The sequence below is a fragment of the Homarus americanus genome, unplaced genomic scaffold (assembly GCF_018991925.1).
Source record: "Homarus americanus isolate GMGI-L3 unplaced genomic scaffold, GMGI_Hamer_2.0 scaffold32583, whole genome shotgun sequence".
Taxonomy (NCBI): domain Eukaryota; kingdom Metazoa; phylum Arthropoda; class Malacostraca; order Decapoda; family Nephropidae; genus Homarus; species Homarus americanus.
Window position 1 is genome coordinate 22401956 of NW_024713129.1, and position 25472 is coordinate 22427427.

The following is a 25472-nucleotide window of genomic DNA, read 5'->3' on the forward strand; positions in this document are numbered from 1 at the left end:
TTTCTTCAGACAGGTTTATGTACAGGGAAACTTGCTGGTTGAAGTTATTGGATCATCTTTAGGGAGTGAAGAGGCAGCACTGGTGGGCCGTGAGAGACAGCAATGGGGGACTTCTTAAAATAGATGTCCAATTTAGACTGAACAGTTTGTTTTTTCTTTTCATTATAAATCTCCCTGTCGCAAGCAAGTGCATCTTGGACCATTCTGTCAACTTTGGCAAAACGCTCAACATTTTGATCCATTCCGTCAAACATTTGCATCCCCATATTAATTGTAGCAAATGCCTCTGCCATTTGCTTCACTGAAAATTTTTTGGGGGGTGCAGGTTCTTCTTCTACATTTAGACTCTCTTCTTCCTCTGCATTTTTATGTGCTTCCAGTTCGATAAGATCCTCGTTACTTAGCTCTTCTGCTACACTTTCAACCAACTGTTCAACATCTTCATTATCAATTTCTAGCTCCAGCTGTTTACCCAACTTCACTATCTTGTTACTGATCTCAGAAATTACTTCATCTTCATTAAATCCTCTGAAACTGTTCACATATCTTTTCAGAACCTTTTTCCATATTCCATTCATGCACTGTCCTGTAACATCATCCCATGCTGCACTCATGTTCTTTATACATTTAAAAATGTTGTAGTCCTTCCAAAAAATCTGAGCGTTTTCTCACCTTCAGTAGCAGCAACAGCCTGAGCGAAGGTCTTTTCCACGTTTTCATTGTGGATCTACATGAAATATGATCACATATATTAACTGTGAATCTATTCAGGGTTAATACCAAATCATTTTCATTCACTACCAAATGGATTTTTCATTATGGTAACAAATTGCTGCTCTTGGCAGCATCTAAAAGTATCCACCAACATCCCAACTTGTGTGACACTATGCTGAGGCAACAACCACGTATTCCTACTTGCGTGACAGTTATATTTACTCAATTGAGTTATATCCAGTTCTCATCAGCATTGTAAAAAATTCATTGTGTTAAAACCAATTCGTGTTATGAAACACATGTCATAGGAGAACAGACTATACTCTCAATACCTAATTACCCTTTTAACTCTGAAGTCTTTCAGTATCACATTACACATCCACTTCACCATTCTCAGTTCAGCTTGCTCATGCCTTCTTATGTCATCCACTTTAACTGTCTGTGTTTCACTGCCATACAACATCACACTTCTCATGTCAGCTACATACATTTTTCATTTCACTCAGAGGAAAGATCCTCTTGCCAACAATAAAGGCTATAACTCCCTACACTTCCTCCAGCTACTTCAGACCCTTAAAATGAGCAGGCTTCAGCACTCCTCGGCACTGATCTCTCACCATGTCACCCAGGTGAAAGAACTCATTGAAATAGTCCAGGAAAATATACCCAATAAAATAGTATGTATTCTCAGCATTTACCCACCTATAATACAAGTTACCAGATCCTAAAAAGACTAACTGGGAAGAAGAGACAAGTTGTCAGTCTGGAATCTGACAAGTAGCTGAGGGGATAAAACGTTGTGTTAAAATGTATTACAGAACTTCAACAACAACTGTAATGTCTTGAAGCATGTATTCTAGGTTAGTGCATAAACTAGTCATCAAATATCAAAATACAAGAAAGATACAAGGGGATACAAGTATGAACTTCCTTTTATAAGTAAAAGTTCTGAAGCACATGAGGTAATGAAGCAGAGTCAATTCAGTGGACTTGTGTACCTGAATCCTTACTGAATCTGACTCAAAAATAGGTTTATGGAATCTGATGATCTGGAAAGAGATTGGTGAGAAGTAAAACTCACAGGAATTATTCATTATCTGAGGATGTCATTACGACTTGCAGGAATTATTCATTATCTGGACTTGTTTGCTTGGGTAATGTAACCTGCCATTCATTGCAGACCTGCCACATATAGTGCAGTCTACCTTTGGCAGCTGATTGCAGATGTGCTATATATGAAAAAGAAACCCAATATGTGCTAAAAGAGCCACACTTAGGATACATTTAAAATTCAGACCAGCTGCAGTGGATGGGCTGAACAATAAGAGGCACTCCAGGTGAGAAGTAGACAAGCGATAAGAGCAAAAACAAAGAAGTTAGGCAACTTTAAAATAAATTATAATTGTATAATAAAACAATCTCAAGGTTCTTTGTTGCTTTTCTTATTCTTGCCCAGAATGCCTCGTGTGCTCTTTCTAGGAAGCGGAGAGATATTTCATGTTAAGGATCTCACAGGTCACTCACAAAGACCTGTTGCTCAAAACAATACATAACTCAATAGGAACTCATGAAAATGTAAAATTATTTGTCATTTGATTAAAACTAAACCCTAAATTCACAGTGTTATTTGTTAATTTGTGATTTTAATATCATACATGGAAGTGATTTTCTTACACTGCCTCATTATATCTTCAGTAATACTACAGGTAACTGATTACTGTTATAACACAGTTTAGGAGCCAAGTTATCTGCACTTTGTCCTCATCCTTTTGTAAAATTACTTTGTACTATATGAAATGTGCAAGTTGCTATGATGTGCAAACCTAGCTCACAGGTGACTATAAATGTGAATCAATATGCTATATTCATTACAAACAGCATGAGGCATTTTACCTAAGATAAAGTTCTTAAGAAAAGAGCTAAATAGTTAATACTAGTAAACTTGAGTAATAAGGCCGAGGATGAACCACTGAATGAGGAATCCCATTATACAATAAAACATACACAGTGCAAATGCTTATAAAAATGTGAGATATATTAAGGTTTCTTCAAAGATAAGAACATTATGTCCTCTATAAATATCACTGACAATCACAATCCCTTAAAAACGAAGATTAGGAACTTATGCTTCTTTCACCTGATGATTAAACACCCTAACCTAACCCCCTAAGTATCCTTAGGGTGTTTAACCATCCGGTGAAAGAAGTGTGGGTGCTTGATCTTCGTGTGATCCAAGACTTTCTTGCACTGACCTCCACGGTGCATGATAAAAATGTCATACACTCTCTTTAAGATAATTTATCCAGCTGACATGTAATTTGTTCACTACTGTGCTATCAAGTCTGGGACCTTAATGGTCATCACATTATAAATTCATTCTAACACCATCTTAGGATTCATGAAGTTTAGGAACCTCTCATTTATTTTACCTGATGATTAAACACCTGACTGCTAAATGGGGGGTGTAGGTTATGTTTAATCAGGTTAGCAATATGTTGTTTAATCATCATGCAGAATAAGCAAGGGTTCTTAATCTTAATGATATCACCATCTTTTTCTAAATAACTAATTTGTTTAATAGTTAAAAATTGTGTGAATATGATTTTAAAATTCTTATATTGGTCCTTCAATATACTGTATGTCAAATCCAACTTTTCTCTCATCCTATAGTAACATAACATATTCATTAGTCACTTATGAAATTGGAACACAGATTTATTTGTAATATTTGTATGAATTATAAGCTTTTTTTAACTGCTATACACTTAACCATTCTCTTCCACAATTTGTCATCAGTATTTAATATTTTTCAATGTGTAAGAAGAAAACCAATAAGATACATAATTATCAACATAATAATAAGTAACAAACCTCAACTGTAATACTGTACAAATTTTTTTTGGTGTTTAATCTGATAGCATGAAGATGTAGCCAGGAGCCTGTGTGACTGTGCTCAGTGGGTCCTCTGGTGTGGGGCTTGACCTTCCACACTCACTCTGATGATTGGCCCAGTCTCGTCTTTGACAAAAATCACTGCAGTACGCTCGGTTGTGACAGTCCGAACATTCTAACTCACTCTCACGGTTGCAGTTAACACACTGTCAAAGGAGAGTTGATAAACAATTCATTTGAAATCAAGTAAAAGTGAGAAATCAATTAATTTCACAATCTAAGTAATATCTTCAGTATAATAATCATACACCTTATGAATACAGCGAACAGATAAATGATATTTTTGTTAATGAGCCAAGGAGTAGGAAAACATACAGTGAAAGTGCACAGTCCACGTATCTGATGGTAAACATTTCTGAGGCCTGAAGGAACAATTACATACTGTTTTTAAGAAAATTTGCAAGTCCCCTCTAGCTTATCATGAGCCCTTCTTTATGTATCAACAATTACACTTACAAGCAGTCCCTGATTTATGAATATCTGATTTATGAAAATCTGAAGTTGTGAAAAAAAAGTCACATGGTTCATTTAATGTTAAAATTTTTTTTTAATTTTTCGTTATTTTTCGTTTCATTTGTCACTTGTTTACTTCTTACTGGGAGTACCCCATATCAACTCTCTAGCAAGTAAATTTTATGTTCATCCTCGACTTACTTTTTTTCTGACATCATTAATAGGAGGAGCTGCATTAAGGTTTGGTACATTGGAGATCAAAGAATCTAGCATTATGGGCTGCAGCGACTGGCTGCCATCATCCTCCCGCACTTGGACAAGAAAACCCTCCGATGACCTGTAAATGTAGGTCAGGCTTTGATAAAAATCCTTTGATGATCTGTAAATGTAAGTCAACATAGCTCACATATTGATACAAAGCCTCCAATAACCTGTAAATGTAGGTTAGTAGAACCCACATACAAGGGGTCCCCAGGTTACAAATGGGTTCTGTTCCCGAGGACGTTCTTAAATCGGATTTGTACCTAAGTTGGAACACAAGCTATGTGCATACCGTACTTCCAGAACAATGTTTAAAATCCCACTATATCATAGCCTAAGTCCTTATATACATCTAATATTGCTTAATTTAAGAAAGAGAATGACAAAATACAGTAAATGAAAGTAAAAAATAAGTCATCAGGTAAATAAAACACAGTAAATTTCAAGTTTAACCCCATTCATATCGGCAGGCGTTCGTAAGTCGGGGACTTACTGTACAGTAAAACCTGTATTTGAAGAACCACAGAGTTGTAAGAAGTACCAGACTTTGTTACTTAAGGGGAGCGTCCGGCTGAAATACGATGAAAATCGGAAAATTATGAAAATATTCAGAAAAAATTCCTGAGGAAAGCCGTTGCCTATGGCTATATGCTGACGTATTTTTATTGCATAATTCATAATGTTTATGTAGCTACCGTATGCACAATTATTCTAATCTCCCTTCATTTAGAGGGCCCTCCCGTTTATATAGGAAAAGCTAAAGAAAAGTATTTATAATAATATTTTGGTGTAAATTAATCCCAATCACTTGGTAAAAATCAATATCTGGCACCTTTCTCAGCAAGCTAACCACAGGAGAGCATCATCACAAGTGACAGTGACCCATCAAACATGCATGAGTGAGGTGCGATCATGAGTTGCACTCACGCCAACTTTATCGGCCCGTATCTCAGAACAAGTTTTTCTTAACCTTCAAATCCCTGAGGCTTGGCCATTTATGGGCCGATTCTAATAAAACAAAAGCTAACGAGTAGAATAACATATTGTGCATGATGCAACTTATAGATTTTCTTTACACAGTACAGTGGTCCCTCGGTTAACAAACGGTTTGATTAACGAAATTTTGGTTAACGAATTAGCTCCCATAAGGATTTTCAGTTCGATTAACGAACAAAACTTCGATTTTCCGAGGGGTGCATTTTCCAGAAATTCTGAGAAGAGTTCCCAGTATCCAAAAAAATTCCGGGGATAAGAGATTTTTTCCGAGTTTGAGAGATGAAATAAAGTGTCATTCTGGAAAATTCTGAGAAAATTCCAGTATCTGGATCTGGGATGGGGGATTTTTCCGGGTTTGAGAGAGTAGTCTCGTTACCTGGAAACCTCTTATTCCCGGAAGTGCTCTGAACCAATTGCTCCGGCTAACGGAGATATCACGAGTGCATTGAAATGATTTTTCCACAACTTTTATAGTTACATTAAATAAAGCAATGGTAACACAAGTAGCCATCTCAGAGGCTACAGCTGACTGATGATGTGTGTTATGTTTTGAGTTGCACACTTTGTTATGATTGGATGAAATTAAAGCAAACAACTATGGCAATGCATTCTTGATGGATTTCATTAGTTTTCTTTGTTTTTATTATTGTTTTTAATTTTAAGAAAAAAAATGGGGAAAAAATAACTTTATAATATAGAGACTTTCTTACCAGAGTACCGTATACAGTTATGTCAAATCTTATGTGGGGGTTTACGTTCTAAAGAGGAAAAACGTGTACAGTATAGTCAAAATTACCCGTGGAAATTCTTTAAATCATCCATAAAGTACATGGTTATATATCCCTGTACTATAATGTGGTTTGGAAATAAAAAAATATAATATAAAACTATAAAATAAGAAAAAATGAAGAGCATGTGTGTGTGTGTGTTGGGGAGAGGAGAGGATCTTGTGGGGAGGTGAGCAGGAGAGGATCAGGTGAAGAGGTGAGAAGGGGAGGAACGAACCTGGTAGGGAGGTGAGGGGGAGAAGAGATGGAAGAAAAATGGGGAGAAACAAGGGGAGAGAGCAGGGGAAGAGGGAGTTGGGAGTGAGATGGGGAGAAAAGAGGGAAAATAGAGGAGAGAGAGGGGGAGGGCGTGGAGATGGGTAGAGGGGAATGAGGGAGATGGAGAAGAGGAGGGAGATATATGGGAGTGAGAGAGAGGTACAGAAGAGGAAGAAGGGAGGTAGTGGGAGTGGAGATGGAGGAGGAGGAAATGAGGAGAGAGTGAGAATGGAGGAGGATGAAAGAGAAGAGTAGGTGGAGGGGTAGGGGGATGAGGAGGGGGAAAGGGAAGATGAGTAAATAGAGAGGAATGAGGGAGAGGGAGAGAGTGAGAGGGGTACCCATACAATGGCTATTTAACTGTCTTTACTGCTCCCGCCTTAAGGAGTGAGGGAGGAAAGGAAAGAGCGAGAGGGTACCGGTAATGCATGTTGCCATTGTTACATAAAATGAAGCTATAAAAGTTGTGGAAAAATCATTTCAATACTTTTTTGTAACTTAGAAATAAAGAGAATATAATATAAAACTATAAAATAAGAAATATGAAGAGCAAGAGCATGGGTGTGCATTTTGTGTGGAAGGCGATTGTAAGTGTGGAAGCAATGACTTTATCCTCTTTGTCACTGATTGTCAAGTTGATTTCAACAGAGAATATTTAGGAAAAGATAGTGCACACACACACACACAAAAAAAAGAAAAAGAAAAAGAAAGAAAGAATTCACAGGGTGATTGTAAGGAAGCAGAAATTGCCTGGCTCGGGCATTCAAACATGGTGTGTGTGTGTGGTGTTTGATGCTTCTCCCTTGGAGATCCCTCTCCAACACCTCTCACTTTCTCCTATGTTTTCCTACTCTCTCTCTCTTACTCTCCCGTGCTTTCCCATCCACCCTCTTGTTTTATCATGCTCTTTCCCACTCTCACCCTCTCCCACTCTCACTCTATCCCGCACACTCTTGACCTCCGTCTCCCCTTATAAACTCCTATGCTCTCCCTTCTCCCACATTCCTACCCTCACCTCTTCCTCCCATCCCTAACCCTCCCCTACCCACACTTTCCAATCCGCTCCTCTCCCACACACTGCATCGCAGCTAAGCTGAGATGTGCTGCCTCTGCCGACTCACCTTTAGCAACTGTTGCTAAGGGTCAGTTGGCAGAGGCACACAACCCAAACCCTCTCCACTGCTCAGTACACGCAGCAACTAAGGCGAAGAGAGGCGCGGGTAGAAGTATCTCCCAAAGCCATATGCTCCTACACTCACTGCGTTTTTTTCCCCTAAGCCAAGCTCATAAAATTGAATGCATGTAAGTTAAATGTGTGTAAGATGCGACACGACTGTACCCGTACAATTTTAAGTAATAAGATCTACTTCTATCCTTCTACAGACTTTAAAATATCTGAGATTTCAGCCCCCCTTTTCCACCCTTCAGTGTAAGAATAATGAAGTTTTACTTTACTTCATTCCTAAACTGGTGATAATAAAATGAAGTTATGAACTTGTTGAAGAAAAGTCACTTTTTAACAAATGGCACAGTAGCATTTCTGCCTCACACTGTACTCTTTACAAAACTGAACAAGAAAATGCTTGCAAGCCAGCATCTGTTTCCTACTTTGACAAAACTGACGAAGTGTCTGCTTGTTGTACCACATTCCAATACATCAAGTGAGAGGGAATTTTCAATGGTGAGGAAGATCATAACAGAGAACAGGACTTATTTAGAGCATGACACAGTACTGTATGTACTCTTTTAAACTGCAAATTTAACTCACATTCCTCAGCCAGTAAATACAAGCCCAGCAAGCAGGCACTGAAATATGCCATAAGTGCAACATATTTTTACATTTATCCTCTTCACCACTGGTTGGCTCGTTAGCCGCTTGGGCGGTCGGTCACATCTCTGTTACACACTGTTGACAAGTAATGGGCATGCACTGGCTCCTGAATATATCAGAACCTGCTTCAGTGTCGGTCAAGTCTGGCCTTGAATGAGCTCACACTCAATACCATCCCAGTGCTTTTTGGCAGATTGTTCCAAGAGTTTACAATTCTCACTCTGAAAAAATTTGCCCACACAGTTTTCTGGACTTGTGGCTTCTTCAGCCTTGTGGGTCAGACACATGATTATAACAAAGAACACTAACCAGCCTGACAAAGTGAGGACCGACTGTAGCAATGCATAGTATGTATGAACACAGTGTGTAACTAGAATACTGTATTGTATAGTGCCAGAACCAAAATGAATAAGGATATTAGTATTTTTACTTTAATTCTTACAAAAAAGTGAACAATATAACAATCTTAGCTGATGACTGTTTTTATTTTTTTTTTTTTTTATCTCTCCTTGGCCAACGATACAGCCGCTTGGGCGAAATTACGCTTACTTCTTTTTTCTTCATCAAAAGGTGGCTCGCTAGCACCCCCGCCCGTCACGTCTCGTCACGCACTGTTGGCAATCTGGGCATGCACCGGCCTGATTACCTGATGTGCTCCAGTGTTGTAGTGTGTTTTCTTCTTGTCTGAAAAGGCTCCTTTCAGGGTGGTTTCAACTTTGGGTTCCAAGAAAGTACAACTCCACTCCGAAAAAGTTTGCCCTCACGGTTTTCCGGACTTGCGGCTTCTTCAATCTTGAGCTGTGACCCCTTGTGGGGCGAGCGTCCGCCAGCTCCAAGTAAGGACACTCAACTGAGTAGTGCCCCCTGAGATGCTTATAAACCTCAACTAGGTCCCCCCTTGCCCGTCTGTAGTATAAGCTAGGCAAGTTCAGGCGCTCCAATCTCGCAGGGTAGCTGAGATGCCGAAGTGCAGGCACCAGCTTGGTGGCCCTCCTTTGAACATTTTCAACCAACTGACAGTCCCTAGCATATCTCGGGGACCAGATGGGGTGACAGTACTCCAGATGGGGAAGCACTTCACTCCTGAAGATCGTCACGAGGGACGGACCGTCTAGATATCTGAACGACCTTCTTATAAGACCCAATAATTTATTTGCCTGATTTACCTTCTTCTCACAATGGCCCGAGAACTTCAGCTCATTGTCAACATACACACCTAGGTCCTTCTCACACACAGTCTCAACTAGTACATTTTCTTCATCCCGTTGGGACATATGGTACGCCTCCTTACCGTTGGTACGCCCCAGGTGCATCCTCTTACACTTCGTGACATTGAATCTCAGCAGCCATTCCTTCGACCATTCCTGGAGCCCACAGAGGTCCTTCTGCAGCTCTTCACAGTCCGCTTGGTTCTTAATTTCCCGAAATAACTTGGCGTCATCGGCAAACATTTGTATGGAGGAGTGTACAACGTCAGGCATATCATTTATGAAACAAACAAACAACAGCGGGCCCAATACACTACCCTGCGGTACCCCACTTGTTACAGGTACAGATGACGATTTCGTGCCATTAATCACCACACATTGCTTGCGGTCATGTAGAAAGTCTTCTATCCACGCTAGGACATTTCCCCGAATTCCGTACCCTTCCAGTTTGATTTTCAGCCTTTCGTGGGGTACACTGTCGAAAGCCTTGGCAAAATCTAGGTAAATATTGTCGATATTACCACCCCGTTCTAGAATATGGGTCCAAATATCCAATACCTTGAGCAATTGTGTCAAGCAAGAGCGCCCCGGCATAAAACCGTGTTGGCAATCTTTTACAAGGTTGTTTCGTAGTAGATGTTCCATCGCTGCATCTCTGATAATACTCTCAAGTATATGAGGTCTGTCCAAAAAGAAACCAAACATTAAAAAAAAAAAAAATTTATTGCTTTACTGTACTTACAACTTAATCAGACTTGTCTCCTTCAAAGTACTCCCCTCCACTGTTGATGCACCGCTCCCAAAGTTTTTCCAGTTCTGGAACGCGTCCTGGACCGTGTTTTGAGGGATGGTGTGCAGGTCTCGTAGTGAATTTTCTTCTATCGTCTGAAATCGGCGACCTTTCAGGGTGGATTTCAACTTTGGGAACAAAAAAAAGTCCGCAGAGGACAACTCCGGAGAGTAGGGCGGCTGGGGGACAATAGTCGTCTCGTGCTTCGCCAAAAAGTCACGGATAAGGAGTGACGCGTGAGCAGGTGCATTGTCATGGTGCAGCATCCAGGTCTTGTTTGTCCACGCGTCAGGCCTCCTCCTTTGCACTGCCTCCCTCAAATGCTTCAAGACCTCCAAGTAAAACCCTTTATTGACTGTCTGACCACGTGGAACAAACTCATGATGAACGATGCCCTTCCAATCAAAAAAGACGATCAACATCACCTCCACATTTGAGTGACTCTGATGTCCAGATTTGGGATCGTCTTCGGTGGATGTTCTTCCCCTTTTTAAATGCTGGTACCACATGCGACATTGCATAGGCTCAAACAATCCTCCCCAATAGCCTGTTGCAACATTTGAAAAGTCTCCTTAAAAGTTTTTCCCGATTTGAAACAGAATTTCATGCAAACATGTTGCTCATCAAGATCCTTCATTGTTCAACTTGCAACAAATCGCCAAGTGCACTAAACACACGTTCACTCTAGCGCATGTAGCTTGATGCCTAATTGATGTGGTGTGATGCGGCTAGTGTTAGACTAAAGGTCAAGGTCACCGCTACACAGCGCTCCTGTAGTGAGCACGCTGTGCCGGATTGTTGGCGCACTATTTAAAAAGTTCGGTTTCTTTTTGGACAGACCTCATATAAGCCCAATGTAAATGAAAAAACACAAAAAACAATAGCTTCATTTCAATATAATAAATGTAAATAAATGTCTGAAGTTCCCCTGAATACATAAAAATGCATTTTTTTTCCTGGTGAAGCAAGCTCCCATCTCCCTCAGGGGGCACTACTGCTGTTGCAGTGTCTCCACAAAAAATCTCCCAATTTGGAACTTACCAGTGTTGATAGGAATGTTTGTGCAGTTGGTCTGTTCTCTATTATGACCTTCATTGTCCAGTGTTAGTACAGGAGCAAACAGGAGTATCCAAAGAAAATCTGCCATGTTTGGTTGGGGTCACACTGAACAAAACCCTTCTCACATCTGACCTGCATTGAGGATTGAACCCAGAGTGCAATGCAGTAATGAGTAAAAAATGTGTTACCATTGTACCACCAACACCTTCTAAGAATTAACTATTGGATGTGGTGTGAATTATTTGTGCAACTTTATTATTAATTGTCAGTTTTCTTGTAAATAGAAAAGTGTTGTACAGTACTGTTTAGTGATGTGAGAATCTATTTTGTTTACACTTTTCAAGTACAGTATATGAATACTGTATGATTATTATTTCAGAAATTCAGAGGGTCTGGGATGCCTTGCTCTATATTCATCAGGGTCTCATGTACAGTACAGCATCTCACAACAGTATCTGTTCACACTGTGTGAAACATTATGAAATCTTGGATAATAGATATTGAGACATGAATTTACTTTGGTATAGAGTTTAACATAAGTAATGCAATCTGTATTTATTTCAGCATAATTAATATGATGTTAGATTGCCAAATGTAGTAGGATCTGTATGCCACAGAGCCATGCATACCAATCCTCCCGGGACATCAAAAGTTGCATGTAGTATTTCGGAAGTCATCGGACCCATCCTGGTAGATACTTTTTTGAAATACTGTACCTCATCTGGCTTCTGCTGTGATCAGTCTGAGTTCAAGAGGATTTACTATACAGTTAACCCTCACTTTACGCGGTTAATGTAACCCGGAGGGTCCCGCGTAAAGTGAGAAACGCGTAAAGTGAATAGCATAACATATGGGATTAATTGAAATGGAGTCCGGGCCGATCCCCAAACTCCACTTTTTGACGACACACAACTATGTTGTAGTAAAAATTTTATCTTAACTTTATGATGGTATGAAAAAACAAGTAATATAGAAGAGGTTAGGTTAGGAAAGATAAAGGTTAACATAGGAAAAATAAAGGTTAGGTTAGAAAACTAAAAATTAGGTGTAACACTTACGGTAGTAGAAGAGATGGGTCGGCATACGGGGATGGAGGCTGGTTCCGAGGCAGAGGGCAGATTACTGGCCCTGGCCCTCAGGTGAATCACCATTACTAGGTGAATCACCATCACTGTCACTTACAGTTGTCAGGGCTTCCCTGACAAATCCCTCAAAGTCATCTTCACTGCCACTATCACTGGCTTGGGCTGGCTGTGGTGGGTTGCGGGCGAAGAAATCTGTTATGCTTTGCTGACGGCTGGCGTTGATGTTGTCGTGATACACCTTGATGTACGGCTCCATAGCCTGCACCAGCCGGGTATGGAAGACTTCATAGCGGTCATCGTCATTGTCGCGGGAAAGGAAGGACTTCATCTTCTCTGCACACTCCATGGCACCCTTAATATCACTATGACTTAAATTGTGTTCTTCGGAGACTGACGCACCTTCTTCCTCCTCTTCACTGACGTGTTCTTCTTCCAACATCTCGTCGGCAGTCACTTCAGGATCTCTGATCACCTCCAGGATGTCGTCGTTGGTGGTCTCGGAGAAGCCTGGAACTGTAACAGTCTGCGCAGCTTCTCTGGCAAGGTCCACTGCTACTGCAACATTCTGAACCTCACCAGTCACAGATTGACTCCTCCTCTCACCTGGTATTCCATGCAACACATGTCTCCATGCGTGACGAATTGTAGCAATAGACAGCTGATCCCATGACTCCACCAAGAAGTCCACAGCTTTCTTGATGTTAAATACTCTCCAGAATTGTTTGAAGAGTATTTTTTGCTGTGCCAACTGTTGATCCTCATCTTCTTCGCTCTTGCTATCGGTGGTGGTGTCACTCAGGTTACGCAACTCTTCCCTGGTGTTGGTGTAGTCGTTCAGGAGCTGGAATTTTTTTGTTGAGAATGCAGCTTTCACATTGCAAATCAACTCCTGGTCCATGGGCTGGATTAAAGACGTAGTGTTGGGAGGAAGGAAGACCACTTTTACGTTGGGGTGACGATCTAACAGTAGGGGCGAGTGTCCTGGTGCGTTGTCCAGCAGCAACAAAATATTAAATGGCACATTCTGTCGCTCACAGAATTTTTTTACATCGGGAACAAAACAGTCATCAAACCAGGAGAGGGACAGTGTAGAGAACATCCACGCCTTACGTGCGGTCAGCCAGTGGACGTTTAGCTTGGTCATGTCCATTGTTTTGTAGGCGTGCGGCTTGCGTGCTGTGTGGATCACCGATAACTTGAGCTTACAGGTACCGGAGGCATTGGTGGTAAACAGGACGGTGATGCGTTCCTTCTGCATTTTCCGGCCCCGAATCCTGCTGGCATTCTTCACAACGAAGGACTTGGAAGGTAGCTTTTTCCAGAAAAGACCAGATTCGTCCATGTTAAACACCTGGTCGTCACTGTACTGTCCTTCCTCCATAATCTCACGTAAAAACGGAGGAAATTCCCGAGCCGCAGCACGATCAGCACTCGCTTCTTCACCACCAATGTTTATATTGGTGATCTTGTTCCGGATCTTAAACCTCTGTAACCACCCAGAGGAAGCATTAAAGGGTTTGGGCTCTGAAGTTCCCATCTTTCGTGCCACTGCCATGTACAGTTCACGTGCGTAGTCCTTAACAGAGCGCGTGTCGACCGCCATGTTCCGTCGCGCCTGACGCACCAAGTACCTCACAAGTAATTTTTCTGTCTTGAGAAGCACCTGGTTGTGAAAATACTTGATCATAGAAGCACCTGTAGACTTTGTGATCTTCATGTGCTCCTTTATCTTGGCTGAATCCTTCTTTATAGTCCGGATCGTAGATTCGTTCACGCCATGCTGGCGCGCCAAATCAACCTGCCTTGTTCCTTTCTCCAACTCTTGGATGATGGTATACTTCACCTCGTAGCTTAAGGAACGTCGTGTCTTCTTTGGTTTAGTGCCGCTGGGTCCAGGTAAGGAAAGGTTTCTCTCTGGGGGTGGTGGTCCGGCGGAAGCCATTTTACGGAACAATGGATGCGCGTTTACACGGAGTGGCCTTGAGGGATGAAACTGCCGCGGCTAGGTCAAGCGTCGTCTTTCCTCCCTCCCTCCCTCCCCCGGGTGGACACGTCATAATACTTTAAGCCAATTACAGCTAGCAGCAGAGGGGGGTAGGGATGCATGGCCAATCACAGGTCTGATACGTCATATGACGTCAGTGATAACGCAACAAAGACACACACTGCGCAACCTTACCGTGCCGCTTGCCCAAGCGGAGGGAGGAGGGAGAGGCAGGCAGACAGGCAGGCGGGCGGGTGGCGGGTGGGGCGAATCTAAAAATAGCGTCGCGCCGGACACTCTCCGCGTAATGGGGTTCACGTACCGCGTAATGTGAGCACGTGAGGTTCTGGCAAGGCACCGCGTAAACGTGGAAACGCGGAATGCGGGACCGCGTTAAGTGAGGGTTAACTGTATATAATTCTGTATGAGAAAAGAAAACACCAATACAGGTGTCACTTGGGTTACAGAAGAGTTCCATTCCTGAAAATCTTTCTGCATCGTGAAACCGTTTTTCCCAATGACTCCCATTATATAAGTTGAGATGCATTCCTATGGAAAATTATTGCAACTGAAAACATAACACAAGCACATATCTGAATGAAATTAGACAGGTTTAAACACATACAATGATTCATTAATGATGTAACATGACAATAAATGCACACACTTAAATTGAACTCACCAGAAATGATGTTGAGTGCTGCAGGAGGTGGTTAGGTAAGGTGGTGCAATTGGAGTTACTGGGAGTTACCTCCTTAAAATATCATGTTTAATGTCAAATGTAATTCTTATATGGAATCTTTTATCAGCACTGCTTTCATTTGAACATGATGCCTTTTCCACTCACCTTGAATAAGGGTACACAGTAACACAGATGCAAAACTGAACTTAACTGGGTAAAGATTTCAAACCGAGCAGTACCACTGTTGTGGTGGCTGCTGGCAGCTGGGGAGGCAAGCTGCCCTCCAACTGTTTTGTAGCTACCACCAAGAATCCACATGAAATCTTGGTGAATTTCTCTGTTATATACTGTATGGTGATTCTCGTGTTTAAAAATTTTAAAATTTACCAAAATTCCGTAAAAGCGAGGTTTTTGTCCATATCACGAATTTTTGTATCATAATTTCAAAATTCCATAAAGGGGTTATTTCCCTAATCCAGGATTCCATATCGCGGGGGATGCCTGTACAGTATTAAAAAGATTAATAAGCCTGTAACATAGTAAAATACTCAAGAAAAACTGATTAAAAGTTCTAGAATGACGTCATCGTGGATTTACATAAATGTCCTCATTATGACAAGGGTGAGAAGTGCCATTTCTTATAATATTTGTGTAATGATCTTACAATCTGTGAGCAACAACTCTGCCAAGTTTTAGGGATTTTTTTTGGAAAAATGATAGAGGTGAATCCCAAAGTAGAACTAAATATGTGGCAAATGGAAAGCTGGATGGAGAGGAACGATACTGTACAGCTTCCTCAACATAAACTCTGGTTATAGCTTACTTGGCAATGTTAGACAGCTGAGCCTCAAGTTTTGCCTGTGTAACAGCTTCCTCCTTCTCTTGCAAAAGCTTCTGCCGCACATCAAGTGTTTCTTGGTGCGTTCTCTCTCTCAGCTCCTCTAAGAGTACTCGCGCTCCTGACACACTTCGTTCCAAACCCACCAATACCTATTATCAAAAGTAATTATGTCCTATATGTACAGTATACTGTACTGTATATGACTCACAATATATGGGGTCATTAAAAAAGAATACTGTACTCAGATTTTAATATAATAACCATTTAAAAATTGGGCAATTTTTAACAACCCTGTAAAATTTGGGAATAAGAACGTGTGCATGAAAGAAAAGAGAGCAAAGTGTCAAATGATCATAAGCAAGAACTTGCTACGGGTGTGAGGTGATTGCTTGTGGGAAACTACTGTACAAGAGTAAACCTGATTTGGGGCCTAGTTGTAGGGGATAGTATCATTGTAGATAACATCTTTTCAGCAACAACAATGTGTGTGTGTGTGTGTGTGTGTGTGTGTGTGTGTGTGTGTGTGTGTGTGTGTGTGTTCACACATAGGGTGGTGAAATGCATCTAGTGTGGCAGCATTATGTTAGTGTTAAGGTGCAAGCACTGTTTGCTCCCTCTCAATTTCAGCTGCAGCTGCTGGCTAGCCCTCGTGGCAAACAGGGAAGCAACTTGCAGAAGTCTTCCCCTGCCAGTACACAGCCTCCTCATCATTAAGACTCCTGCCGTGCCTTCTCGTGGAAACACATGATAACTGGGTGCCTCGTGGGTCCAGACTAGACCAGCAGGGTATCTCAGAGAAGCAGTAGGCCCAAGAGGGACGGCGCATAGGCCCACTGGCATGTGGAAACGTTCTGGCGCCTACCAACCATTGCCCCACTGCCTTGCAGATTAACCTTGGTAGGTTTAAGGCTATGGGAGTAAACCCCAAACGAAAATTCTGCTGTGAAGCCCCACATCAGGCAGACATGCTTACAGAGCTCCAACAAGGCCCCAAAGGCAGTATAGGAGGAAGAGGAATCTTATACGACGACTTAATGGGAGAAGGAGAAGCCACATGCCGACTCTTGCTCAAGTGGTTTATTATGGTGGTCGTACAACATGCCTAACACATTCTTGATTACACAGGCCTAAACACATTCTAGTTTTAGTAAGAAGTAACATAATATATAATGAATATATAATTAATAAAGGCAGCATATAAACATACATATATCTGTATATATATATATATATATATATATATATATATATATATATATATATATATATATATATATATATATATATATATATATATATATATATATATATATATATATATATATATATATATATATATATATATATATATATATATATATATAACACATTGCAACTTTCCCTCTCCCCAGTCATTGCAACACTTGCACCACTGGATCAGTAAAAGGGAGAGCCAAGATGTGTGGTTGCAGCCTGTGCTCCTGCCTCACCACATAAATCAACTCACGCACAGCTACCATCCAGCTCATTATACTTCTCATCATCATCAAAACCCCTACACCCCAAAAATCCTATGGCGATGGACGAGTGGTGAGGAAGACAGGCAGTGATGACTGCCGGGAGTCTCTAGTCACAATTCTGCACATGGGCGACACAGATAAGGTGGTCGTTTATGTACTGGGATCTAGGCAGCAGTGCAATCTGGTCCTGTCTGTGTGACTGAGTAGGCCTTTCAAGGAGCCACTCTGCTCACCCCACACTGGGAGGGGGCTAAAAAAGGTGCCCTAAACATAACTTGCCTAAAAAAAACGACCTGACTGGACAACCGCATCCATTAAGGTCATCCTTATGCGGTCGAAAACACAACCAAAATCACAGATCCAAACAAAAACAAACCACACAACCTCTTATGGTCGCTAAATGGAATGTCAGGACCCTTCTGTATACTGGCACAAATAAGCGTCCTGAAAGAAGAACCGCCCTTGTGGCAAAAGAGCTGTCTAGGTATAACATCGACATAGCAACCATTGGTGAGTCCCGGCTCCCAGAAGAGGGTTAACTAACAAAATGGGGGTCTGGCTACACCTTCTTCTGGAAGGGTAAGCCTGCTACGGAGAGAAACCGCATTCACGGAGTTGGCTTTGCTATCTGCCAACACATCCTACATAGGCTAACTGAAATGCCTCATGATGCTCCGAGTCCCACTGAATCACTCACGTCATGCCTTTTTCATCAGTGCACACACCCCAACACTGGATATAGAGGATGACAACAAGGAGGCCTTTTATGCAGACCTTGACAGAGTGCTAACCTCTATCCCCAGAGAAGACAAGGTTGTGCTCCTTGTGACTTCAATGCCAGAGTTGGCAGAGATGCTGACATTTGGCAGGAAACCATAGGGAGAAATGGAATAGGCAAGTGCAATCCCAATGGCCTATTCCTCCTCAGCAAGTATGCTGCACACTACCTCACTATCACCAATACCTTGTTTCAGCAGGCCGACAAGTTCAAGGGTATGTGGCAACACCCACGACCCAAACACTGGCATCTCATTGACTACATCATTGTCAGAGAAAGAGATCGCAGAGATGTCCTCATCACCCGTGCCATGCATGGCTCAGACCTCTGTGACACTGATCATTGACTTGTCAGAGCCAAGCTCTCACTTCACGTCGCCCCAAAACGGCAAAGGCAGCAAACCCCCAGAAGAGGTTTTAATACTAAGCGTCTGGGGACCCAGCAGTAGCACAGGCTTTCAGAGAGCAGCTCGAACATGGGCTTATAATGAACCCAACAGAAAACAATATGTATCCCAGTGCTGAATGGGATACTCATAATACTGTTACGACAAAAACCTGCAGAAAGACCCTCAGCCAGATCAAAAGAATACACCAGGACTGGTTTGTTGAAATTGCTCCAGCAATCAAAGTACTCATCGATGATAAATGTACTGCTTTTACGGACTGACAGAATTTACACCAACTATATATTACATACCAAAAGATTATAATGCAAAATTAAACCAAATTAGAGTCAAGTCTTTTCTTTATACTGAATCTTGAGAAAAATTGGTATAAGATCATGTGCTTATTCCTAACCAATTCCATTAATTTGGTAATTTACTGTATTATAGCTGTATCATAATAATACATATAAGCCAGAATCCCTGTTAGCCAGAACACTCCATTACTGACTTGATTTATAAGAATATAACTTACATTGCTGGAATGCTTGCAAGATAGTGATTAATTTGAGTATAAACATTCCATAGTTTGCACCAGACAGAAAATTTTTAATAATTAACTTATTTAGATATGAGTACAAGGTGTACATTAAAGTACAGTCATGTTTTGCCCTAAATTATGGCCTTTTAATGGGAAAAAACAAGAGTTTTTTGCTCATCAGACTGTCCAATACAGTACTACTACTTCTTTACACTCCCATGTGCGAAAATGGTCACAAATGGTTACCTATAATTAAGCAAGTTACTCAAGATTTATCACTGTAAATATCTAAAAACATTGTAAACTGTAACTATTATTGTAGCATATTGTACAGAAAGGCTACACAGTGGTTGGAGGGTCCCACTGCCCAATGAATTTCTCAGCTCTCTCAACCCATCTTTGTAATTATTTTACACCCAAAACAACTGCGAGGGTTCGTGCAGTTGTTTCGGTTGTGGTGGTTGTGATAATTTATGAGTTTGCTCTGCAGTTGCGGTTGCAGTTGTGAAGCTTCATGACATCACTATAATAATTCCACACTAACCTGGCCAGTAAGCTATGCCCCTAATCTATACTAATAGCTGATTGGTTCATACAAAATGTTCGTGTAGCTGTCCATTTATTCAAACGAAATGTGTTCACAATTGGTAAGCAGCCTTTTATTAACTAAATTAATGTTAAATATCTGGACTACCAAATTGCAAATGATTTCAAGGCATTAGCACTTCAGAGAGGATGTTAGAAAATGTTAAATATTTATCATAAAAGATTGATATAAATATGCGCAGTCTGGAGGGAGGTAAATGCTCAAGGAAACGATCAGCTATTTGTAGCTATAGATGAGGGGCATGGCTTAAGAGCCAGGTTAACGAGGAAATACTATAGTGTATAATGCGTTTCTATATGCCCTGGTTTATTCACTGAATAAGTTATCTAAGTGTAAAAGTAGCCAAATTGACCCATCATGTATCAATTAATTTTAAAATAGAAATTATAAAGTAAAATACGACAATGGTTTAGTAGTGCTGCTAATGTGTGTGCTGTGTAAGCGTCTTGGCATGTCACCTCACCTGGTGTCTTATCACCTTGCCACTTGACTTGTCACCTCACCACCTGACTCTTCACCTCATCCATTGCCTCATTAGCTCAGCTCGGAATTACAATGATTTATTACTGTGTTACTGTACATTTTAGTATTGTATGTACATTTAAAGAAATAATTATGTTTGCACAGTAATTATAAATAGAACCAGAGCAGAAAAATCCAGCATTACCCAAGCAGTTGGTCTTCCCATCCACACACCAACCATGTGAGAACAAGGCTAAACATGGTGCAATCTTTCATAATGCAGGGAACCTTTGTCCCCAGGCCCACAGCAGAACGATTTGGAGTTATTTTCTCGCCATTTTCTAAGATTTTTCAGTATTTGCGCATTATTTCATAGTCGACATTTGCTCCCAGACCCGGAAATAAAAATTTGGACAGATTTTCCAGATTTTTTATTTTTTCTTCTAATTTTCATAAAATGCTCCTGAATTTCAACATCGGAATTTGTTCTCAAACCCGGAATTGAAAAAAAAAAAAAATTGTGTCTATTGGAGAGTTTTGGTTAAGGGCGATTTTGGCTAGCAAATATATTACAGTGGTCCCTCGGTTAACGAACGGTTCGATTATCGAAATTTTGGTTCACGAATTACCTCCCATAAGGATCTTCAATACAGTTAACGAACAAAACTTTGATTAACAAAATCCTTACGACAAACACGTTTTGTTGTGAGCATCAGCTGATGGGCTAGTCTGCCAATTCAGTAATCTGTTCTATGTTTACATTTGTTTCCAGTGGAGTAAATATCAAGAAAGTTGCGCTCTTTAATATTTTCGCATTTTCTTATTTAAAAATTATTAGTAATTTTAAAATTTAGTTAATATACTGATAATATATGCAGTATAGGGAACTAGTTTTTTGTGCGCCCATCAGCCGCTTGACTCTCCCACCAGGCGTCAGTTTGGCTTTGTTTACAGTGGAGTGAACATCGATTTTGTTGGTGTCTTGAATATGTTTGCATTTTTACATTAAAATTATTGGTTATTCTGAAATTTAGTTAACATATTGATAATATATATAGTGCAGTGCAGTGTTGATTTAAAGAAAATAATCTTGAATTACACCTAGTGAACTTAAAATTTTATTGGTGAAATTACTACATCAAGCATGGGTCACCTGAAAGGTGATTTCTCCTCCATCCCCACTTCCTTCTCTTCTCCCTTCTCCTCCACCCCCACTTCTAATTCTCATCATCATCATCAACCAGGAGCCTTCTACATAGACACCTCAAAGTAAGTGTACTTTACTGCATTTTTTTTTTTACATTGTATGTACTTTTGTGTGAGCTGGAACCAATTACCCAATATCCCATTGAAACAATGGATTCGGTTAACAAAACTTTCGATTAACGAACGACTCTGTGGAATGAATTGTGTTTGTTAACCGAAGGACCACTGTACTGGAGTAGATTTATTTTTATATAATATGCACGTCATTGCAATGTAAGCAAACAACAGTACTTAATATTCAATTAAGGAAAACAAATAAAAAATCACAATTGAACATTGATTCAGACTAAAAATGAAGATAATGTACCTCATTCATGCGTTCCCAGGCTTTGTCTAATGGTAAGCTGGAAAGGTTGACTGAGAGGGGCTGCTGGCAGAGTTGATGGAGGAGGTAGTCTGTGAAGGGGTGGTTAAACCTCCAGCTGAGGATGCAGTGCCACTCCCCAGGACTATACCTGGCACCACTGTTAACTCACCCAGATTCGACACTAAATCTAACTGGTGATAAATGTAATTGTCATTTGACTTATGCAAATGTAATTGATCTGTTTTGAAGATAAATAATAATTGTAATATAAATCACAATGGGAAATACTGTACTGTATATAGTACAACTAAGGCAGTCAGCCGGGCATAACCTTGGGGCAACAGCAGGGGTTTAGTCCACCAGTTTCTGCCCAAGGAGGTCATAAAGTACATTGTGCAACATGACAAATAAATTTTAACTCATGGAAATTGCAGTCCCTTGGATCAATAATTGTCCACTGTTCTCATTGGTTGCATGTTACTGTCCACCTCTACAGTGATTCACTATTTAAAAAATTTCACTTTGTGTGGTAGAACATTGTATCCTTGGAGGCAAATCCAAAGAGAATCTATATGATCAAAACAAGATGTATCACAGTCTGGACTCTAGTTTGTGTGTGGACTTCCAAATACCTGCACTGTACTGACAGGGGCTTCAACAGATGGTCCTCGCACAATCCTATAGGTACTGGTGACATGAAAGTGAGTATTCCATACCTCTTCAGTGTTGCAATTAAACTAATGGTGCCTCTCATAACTTTTTTTTATTTTCTTTGCCACTGACTGGCCTGTTAGCCACTTAGGTGGTCGGTCATGTATCTGTTATGCGCTTTGGCAAGTACTGGGCATGTACTGTTTCCAGAATGTATTTGTACATGCACCAGGTTTGGTCAACTCTGATCTTGAATAAGTTCACACTCAGTGCCATCACAATGCCCAGTAAAGTTAGAGAGATGTTGTCCACGAACCTGTGATATGTTACCTGAGGTACTTTAACATAAAAGGAAATAACCGGTACCCAGTAAAAGTACACCAGGGTCTGAACTTCATCTGAAAAATAGAATAATATCCAAAAACCTGTATCTCCCAGATTTTTATTTATTTATTTTTTTTTTTTATGGGGAATAGCCCATGATGGGCTGTCAGTACATACAGTACTTTTAACACTACCATATATAATTTCCTTCTTCTAATAACACGTCAATCTCAGTACTTATAAGGATCGATGTATTAAAAACAAGAAAAACACTGTTACAAAGTATAATTTTAATCTATCCTATGGTTCTCTGGCATTCAACTCGACTGTTTTTTTGTTTTAATAAGAAAATTGTATAATTAATAGCTTTGAAAAACAATGGTATGAAAATTGCTATAAAATTAGTTAGAAGGATAAAAGTTGACAGAAAATAGAAAAGGGAAAACTAGCAATTACTGGTCAAATATGAGTAACTTGTGGAAACATACTGAACTTGTACTTAAATATACTGTACTATACTAAAAGAATTTATGAGATAAAAAGAATTTTTTGTAAACCCGCACTGTTCATCACTATTGTAAACCTGCATTGTAAACCTGCACTATTGTCTATCATCACTATTGTAAACCTGCACTGTCTATCACTATTGTGTCTATCACTATTGTAAACCTGCACTGTCTATCACTATTGTAAACCTGCACTGTCTATCACCATTGTAAACCCGCCTGCACTGTCTATCACTATTGTAAACCTGCACTAATCTATCACTATTGTAAACCTGCACTGTCTATCACTATTGTAAACCTGCACTATCACTATTGTAAACCTGCACTGTCTATCACTATTGTAAACCTGCACTGTCTATCACCATTTTAAACCTGCACTGCTCCATCACTATTGTAAACCTGCACTGTCTATCACTATTGTAAACCTACACTGTTCATCACTATTGTAAACCTGCACTGTCTATCACTGGCTGTAAACCTGCACTGTCTACTTCCACCATTGTAAACCGCACTGTCTATCACTATTGTAAGCCTACACCTGTCTATCACTATTGTAAACCTACATCATCACTATTGTAAACCTGCACTGTCTATCACTATTGTAAACCTGCACTGTCTATCACTATTGTAAACCTGCACTGTCTATCAATATTAAACCTGCACTGTCTATCACTATTGTAAACCTTCATTGTAAACTCCACACTGTCTATCATCATTGTAAACCTGGGCTACTGTCTATCACTATTGTAAACCTGCCTGTCTATCACTGTCTATCACTATTGTAAACCTGGTCTATCACTATTGTAAACTGTCTATCACTATTGTAAACCTGCACCATACTATTAAACCTACACCGTCTATCACTATTGTCTGCATCACAATTGTAAACCCACACTGTCTATCACTATCACTATTGTAAACCTGCACTGTCTATCACTATTGTAAACCTGCACTGTCTCATCACTATTAAACCCAAGACTGTCTATCACTATTGTAAGCCCTACACTGTCTATCACTATTGTAAACCTACACTGTCTATCACTATTGTAAACACTGTAAACCTACTGTCACTATTGTCTATCACTATTGTAAACCTACACTGTCTATCACCATTGTAAACCTACACTGTCTATCACTATTGTAAACCTACACTGTTCATCACTATTGTAAACCTACACTGTCTATCACTATTGTAAACCCAAGACTGGTCTATCACTATTAAACCTACACTGTTCATCACTATTGTAAACCCACACTATCAATACATAAAAACCGCACTGTCTATCACTATTGTAAACCCACACTGTTCATCACTATTGTAAACCTGCACTGTCTATCACTATGTGTCTATCACTATTGTAAACTGCCATCACTGTAAACCTGCATCACTATTGTAAACCTGCATATCACTATTGTAAACCTGTCTACCTACACTGTCTATCACTATTGTAAGCCTGCACTGTCTATCACTATTGTAAACCTGCACTGTGTTCATCACTATTGTAAACCCGTACACTGTCTATCACTATTGTAAACCCCGCACTGTTCATCACTACCTGCACCGTTCATCACCATTAAACCTGCACTGCTCCATCACTATTGTAAACCCGCATTGTCTATCACTGTAAACCTACACTGTTCATCACTATTGTAAACCTGCACTGTCTATCACTATTGTAAACCTGCACTGTCTATCCATTGTAAATCACCGTCTATTGTAAACCCACACTGTTCATCACTATTGTAAACCTACACATCACTATTGTAAACCTACACTCTATCACTATTATTGTAAACCTGCACTGTCTTGTAAACCCCTGTCTATCACTTGTCTACTCACTATTGTAAACCTGCACTGTCTATCACCATTGTAAACCTACACTGTCTATCACTATTGTAAACCCACACATCTATCACTATTATTGTAAACCTGGTACCGTTCATCACTATTGTAAACCTGCACCTCGTCTATCACTTGCTTAAAACCACACTGCCCATTACCATTGTAAACCTACACTGTCTATCACTATTGTAAACCTGCACTGTCTATCACTATTGTAAACCTGCACTGTCTATCACTATTGTAAACCCAACCTCATCACCATTAAACCTACACTGTCACTATTGTAAACCTACACTGTCTATCACTATTGTAAACCTACACTGTCTATCACTATTGTAAACCCGCACTGTCTATCACCATTGTAAACCCACACTGTTCATCATCATTGTAAACCCGCACCG

At 40.3% G+C, this 25472-nt stretch overlaps 1 protein-coding gene across 1 annotated transcript; it reads right to left on the bottom strand.

Annotated features, from left to right (window-relative positions):
• Positions 1-2324: 2324 nt before the first annotated feature.
• On the bottom strand, positions 2325-21935 carry LOC121869381 (deformed epidermal autoregulatory factor 1-like). Its single transcript, XM_042370735.1, has 4 exons — positions 21748-21935; positions 15885-16051; positions 4321-4456; positions 2325-3812 (listed from the first exon to the last, which is right to left on the bottom strand). Exons 1-4 carry the CDS (start codon positions 21754-21756, stop codon positions 3621-3623), a joined length of 504 nt encoding a protein of 167 aa, XP_042226669.1. The 5' UTR covers positions 21757-21935; the 3' UTR covers positions 2325-3620.
• Between the last annotated feature and the right edge of the window lie 3537 nt (positions 21936-25472).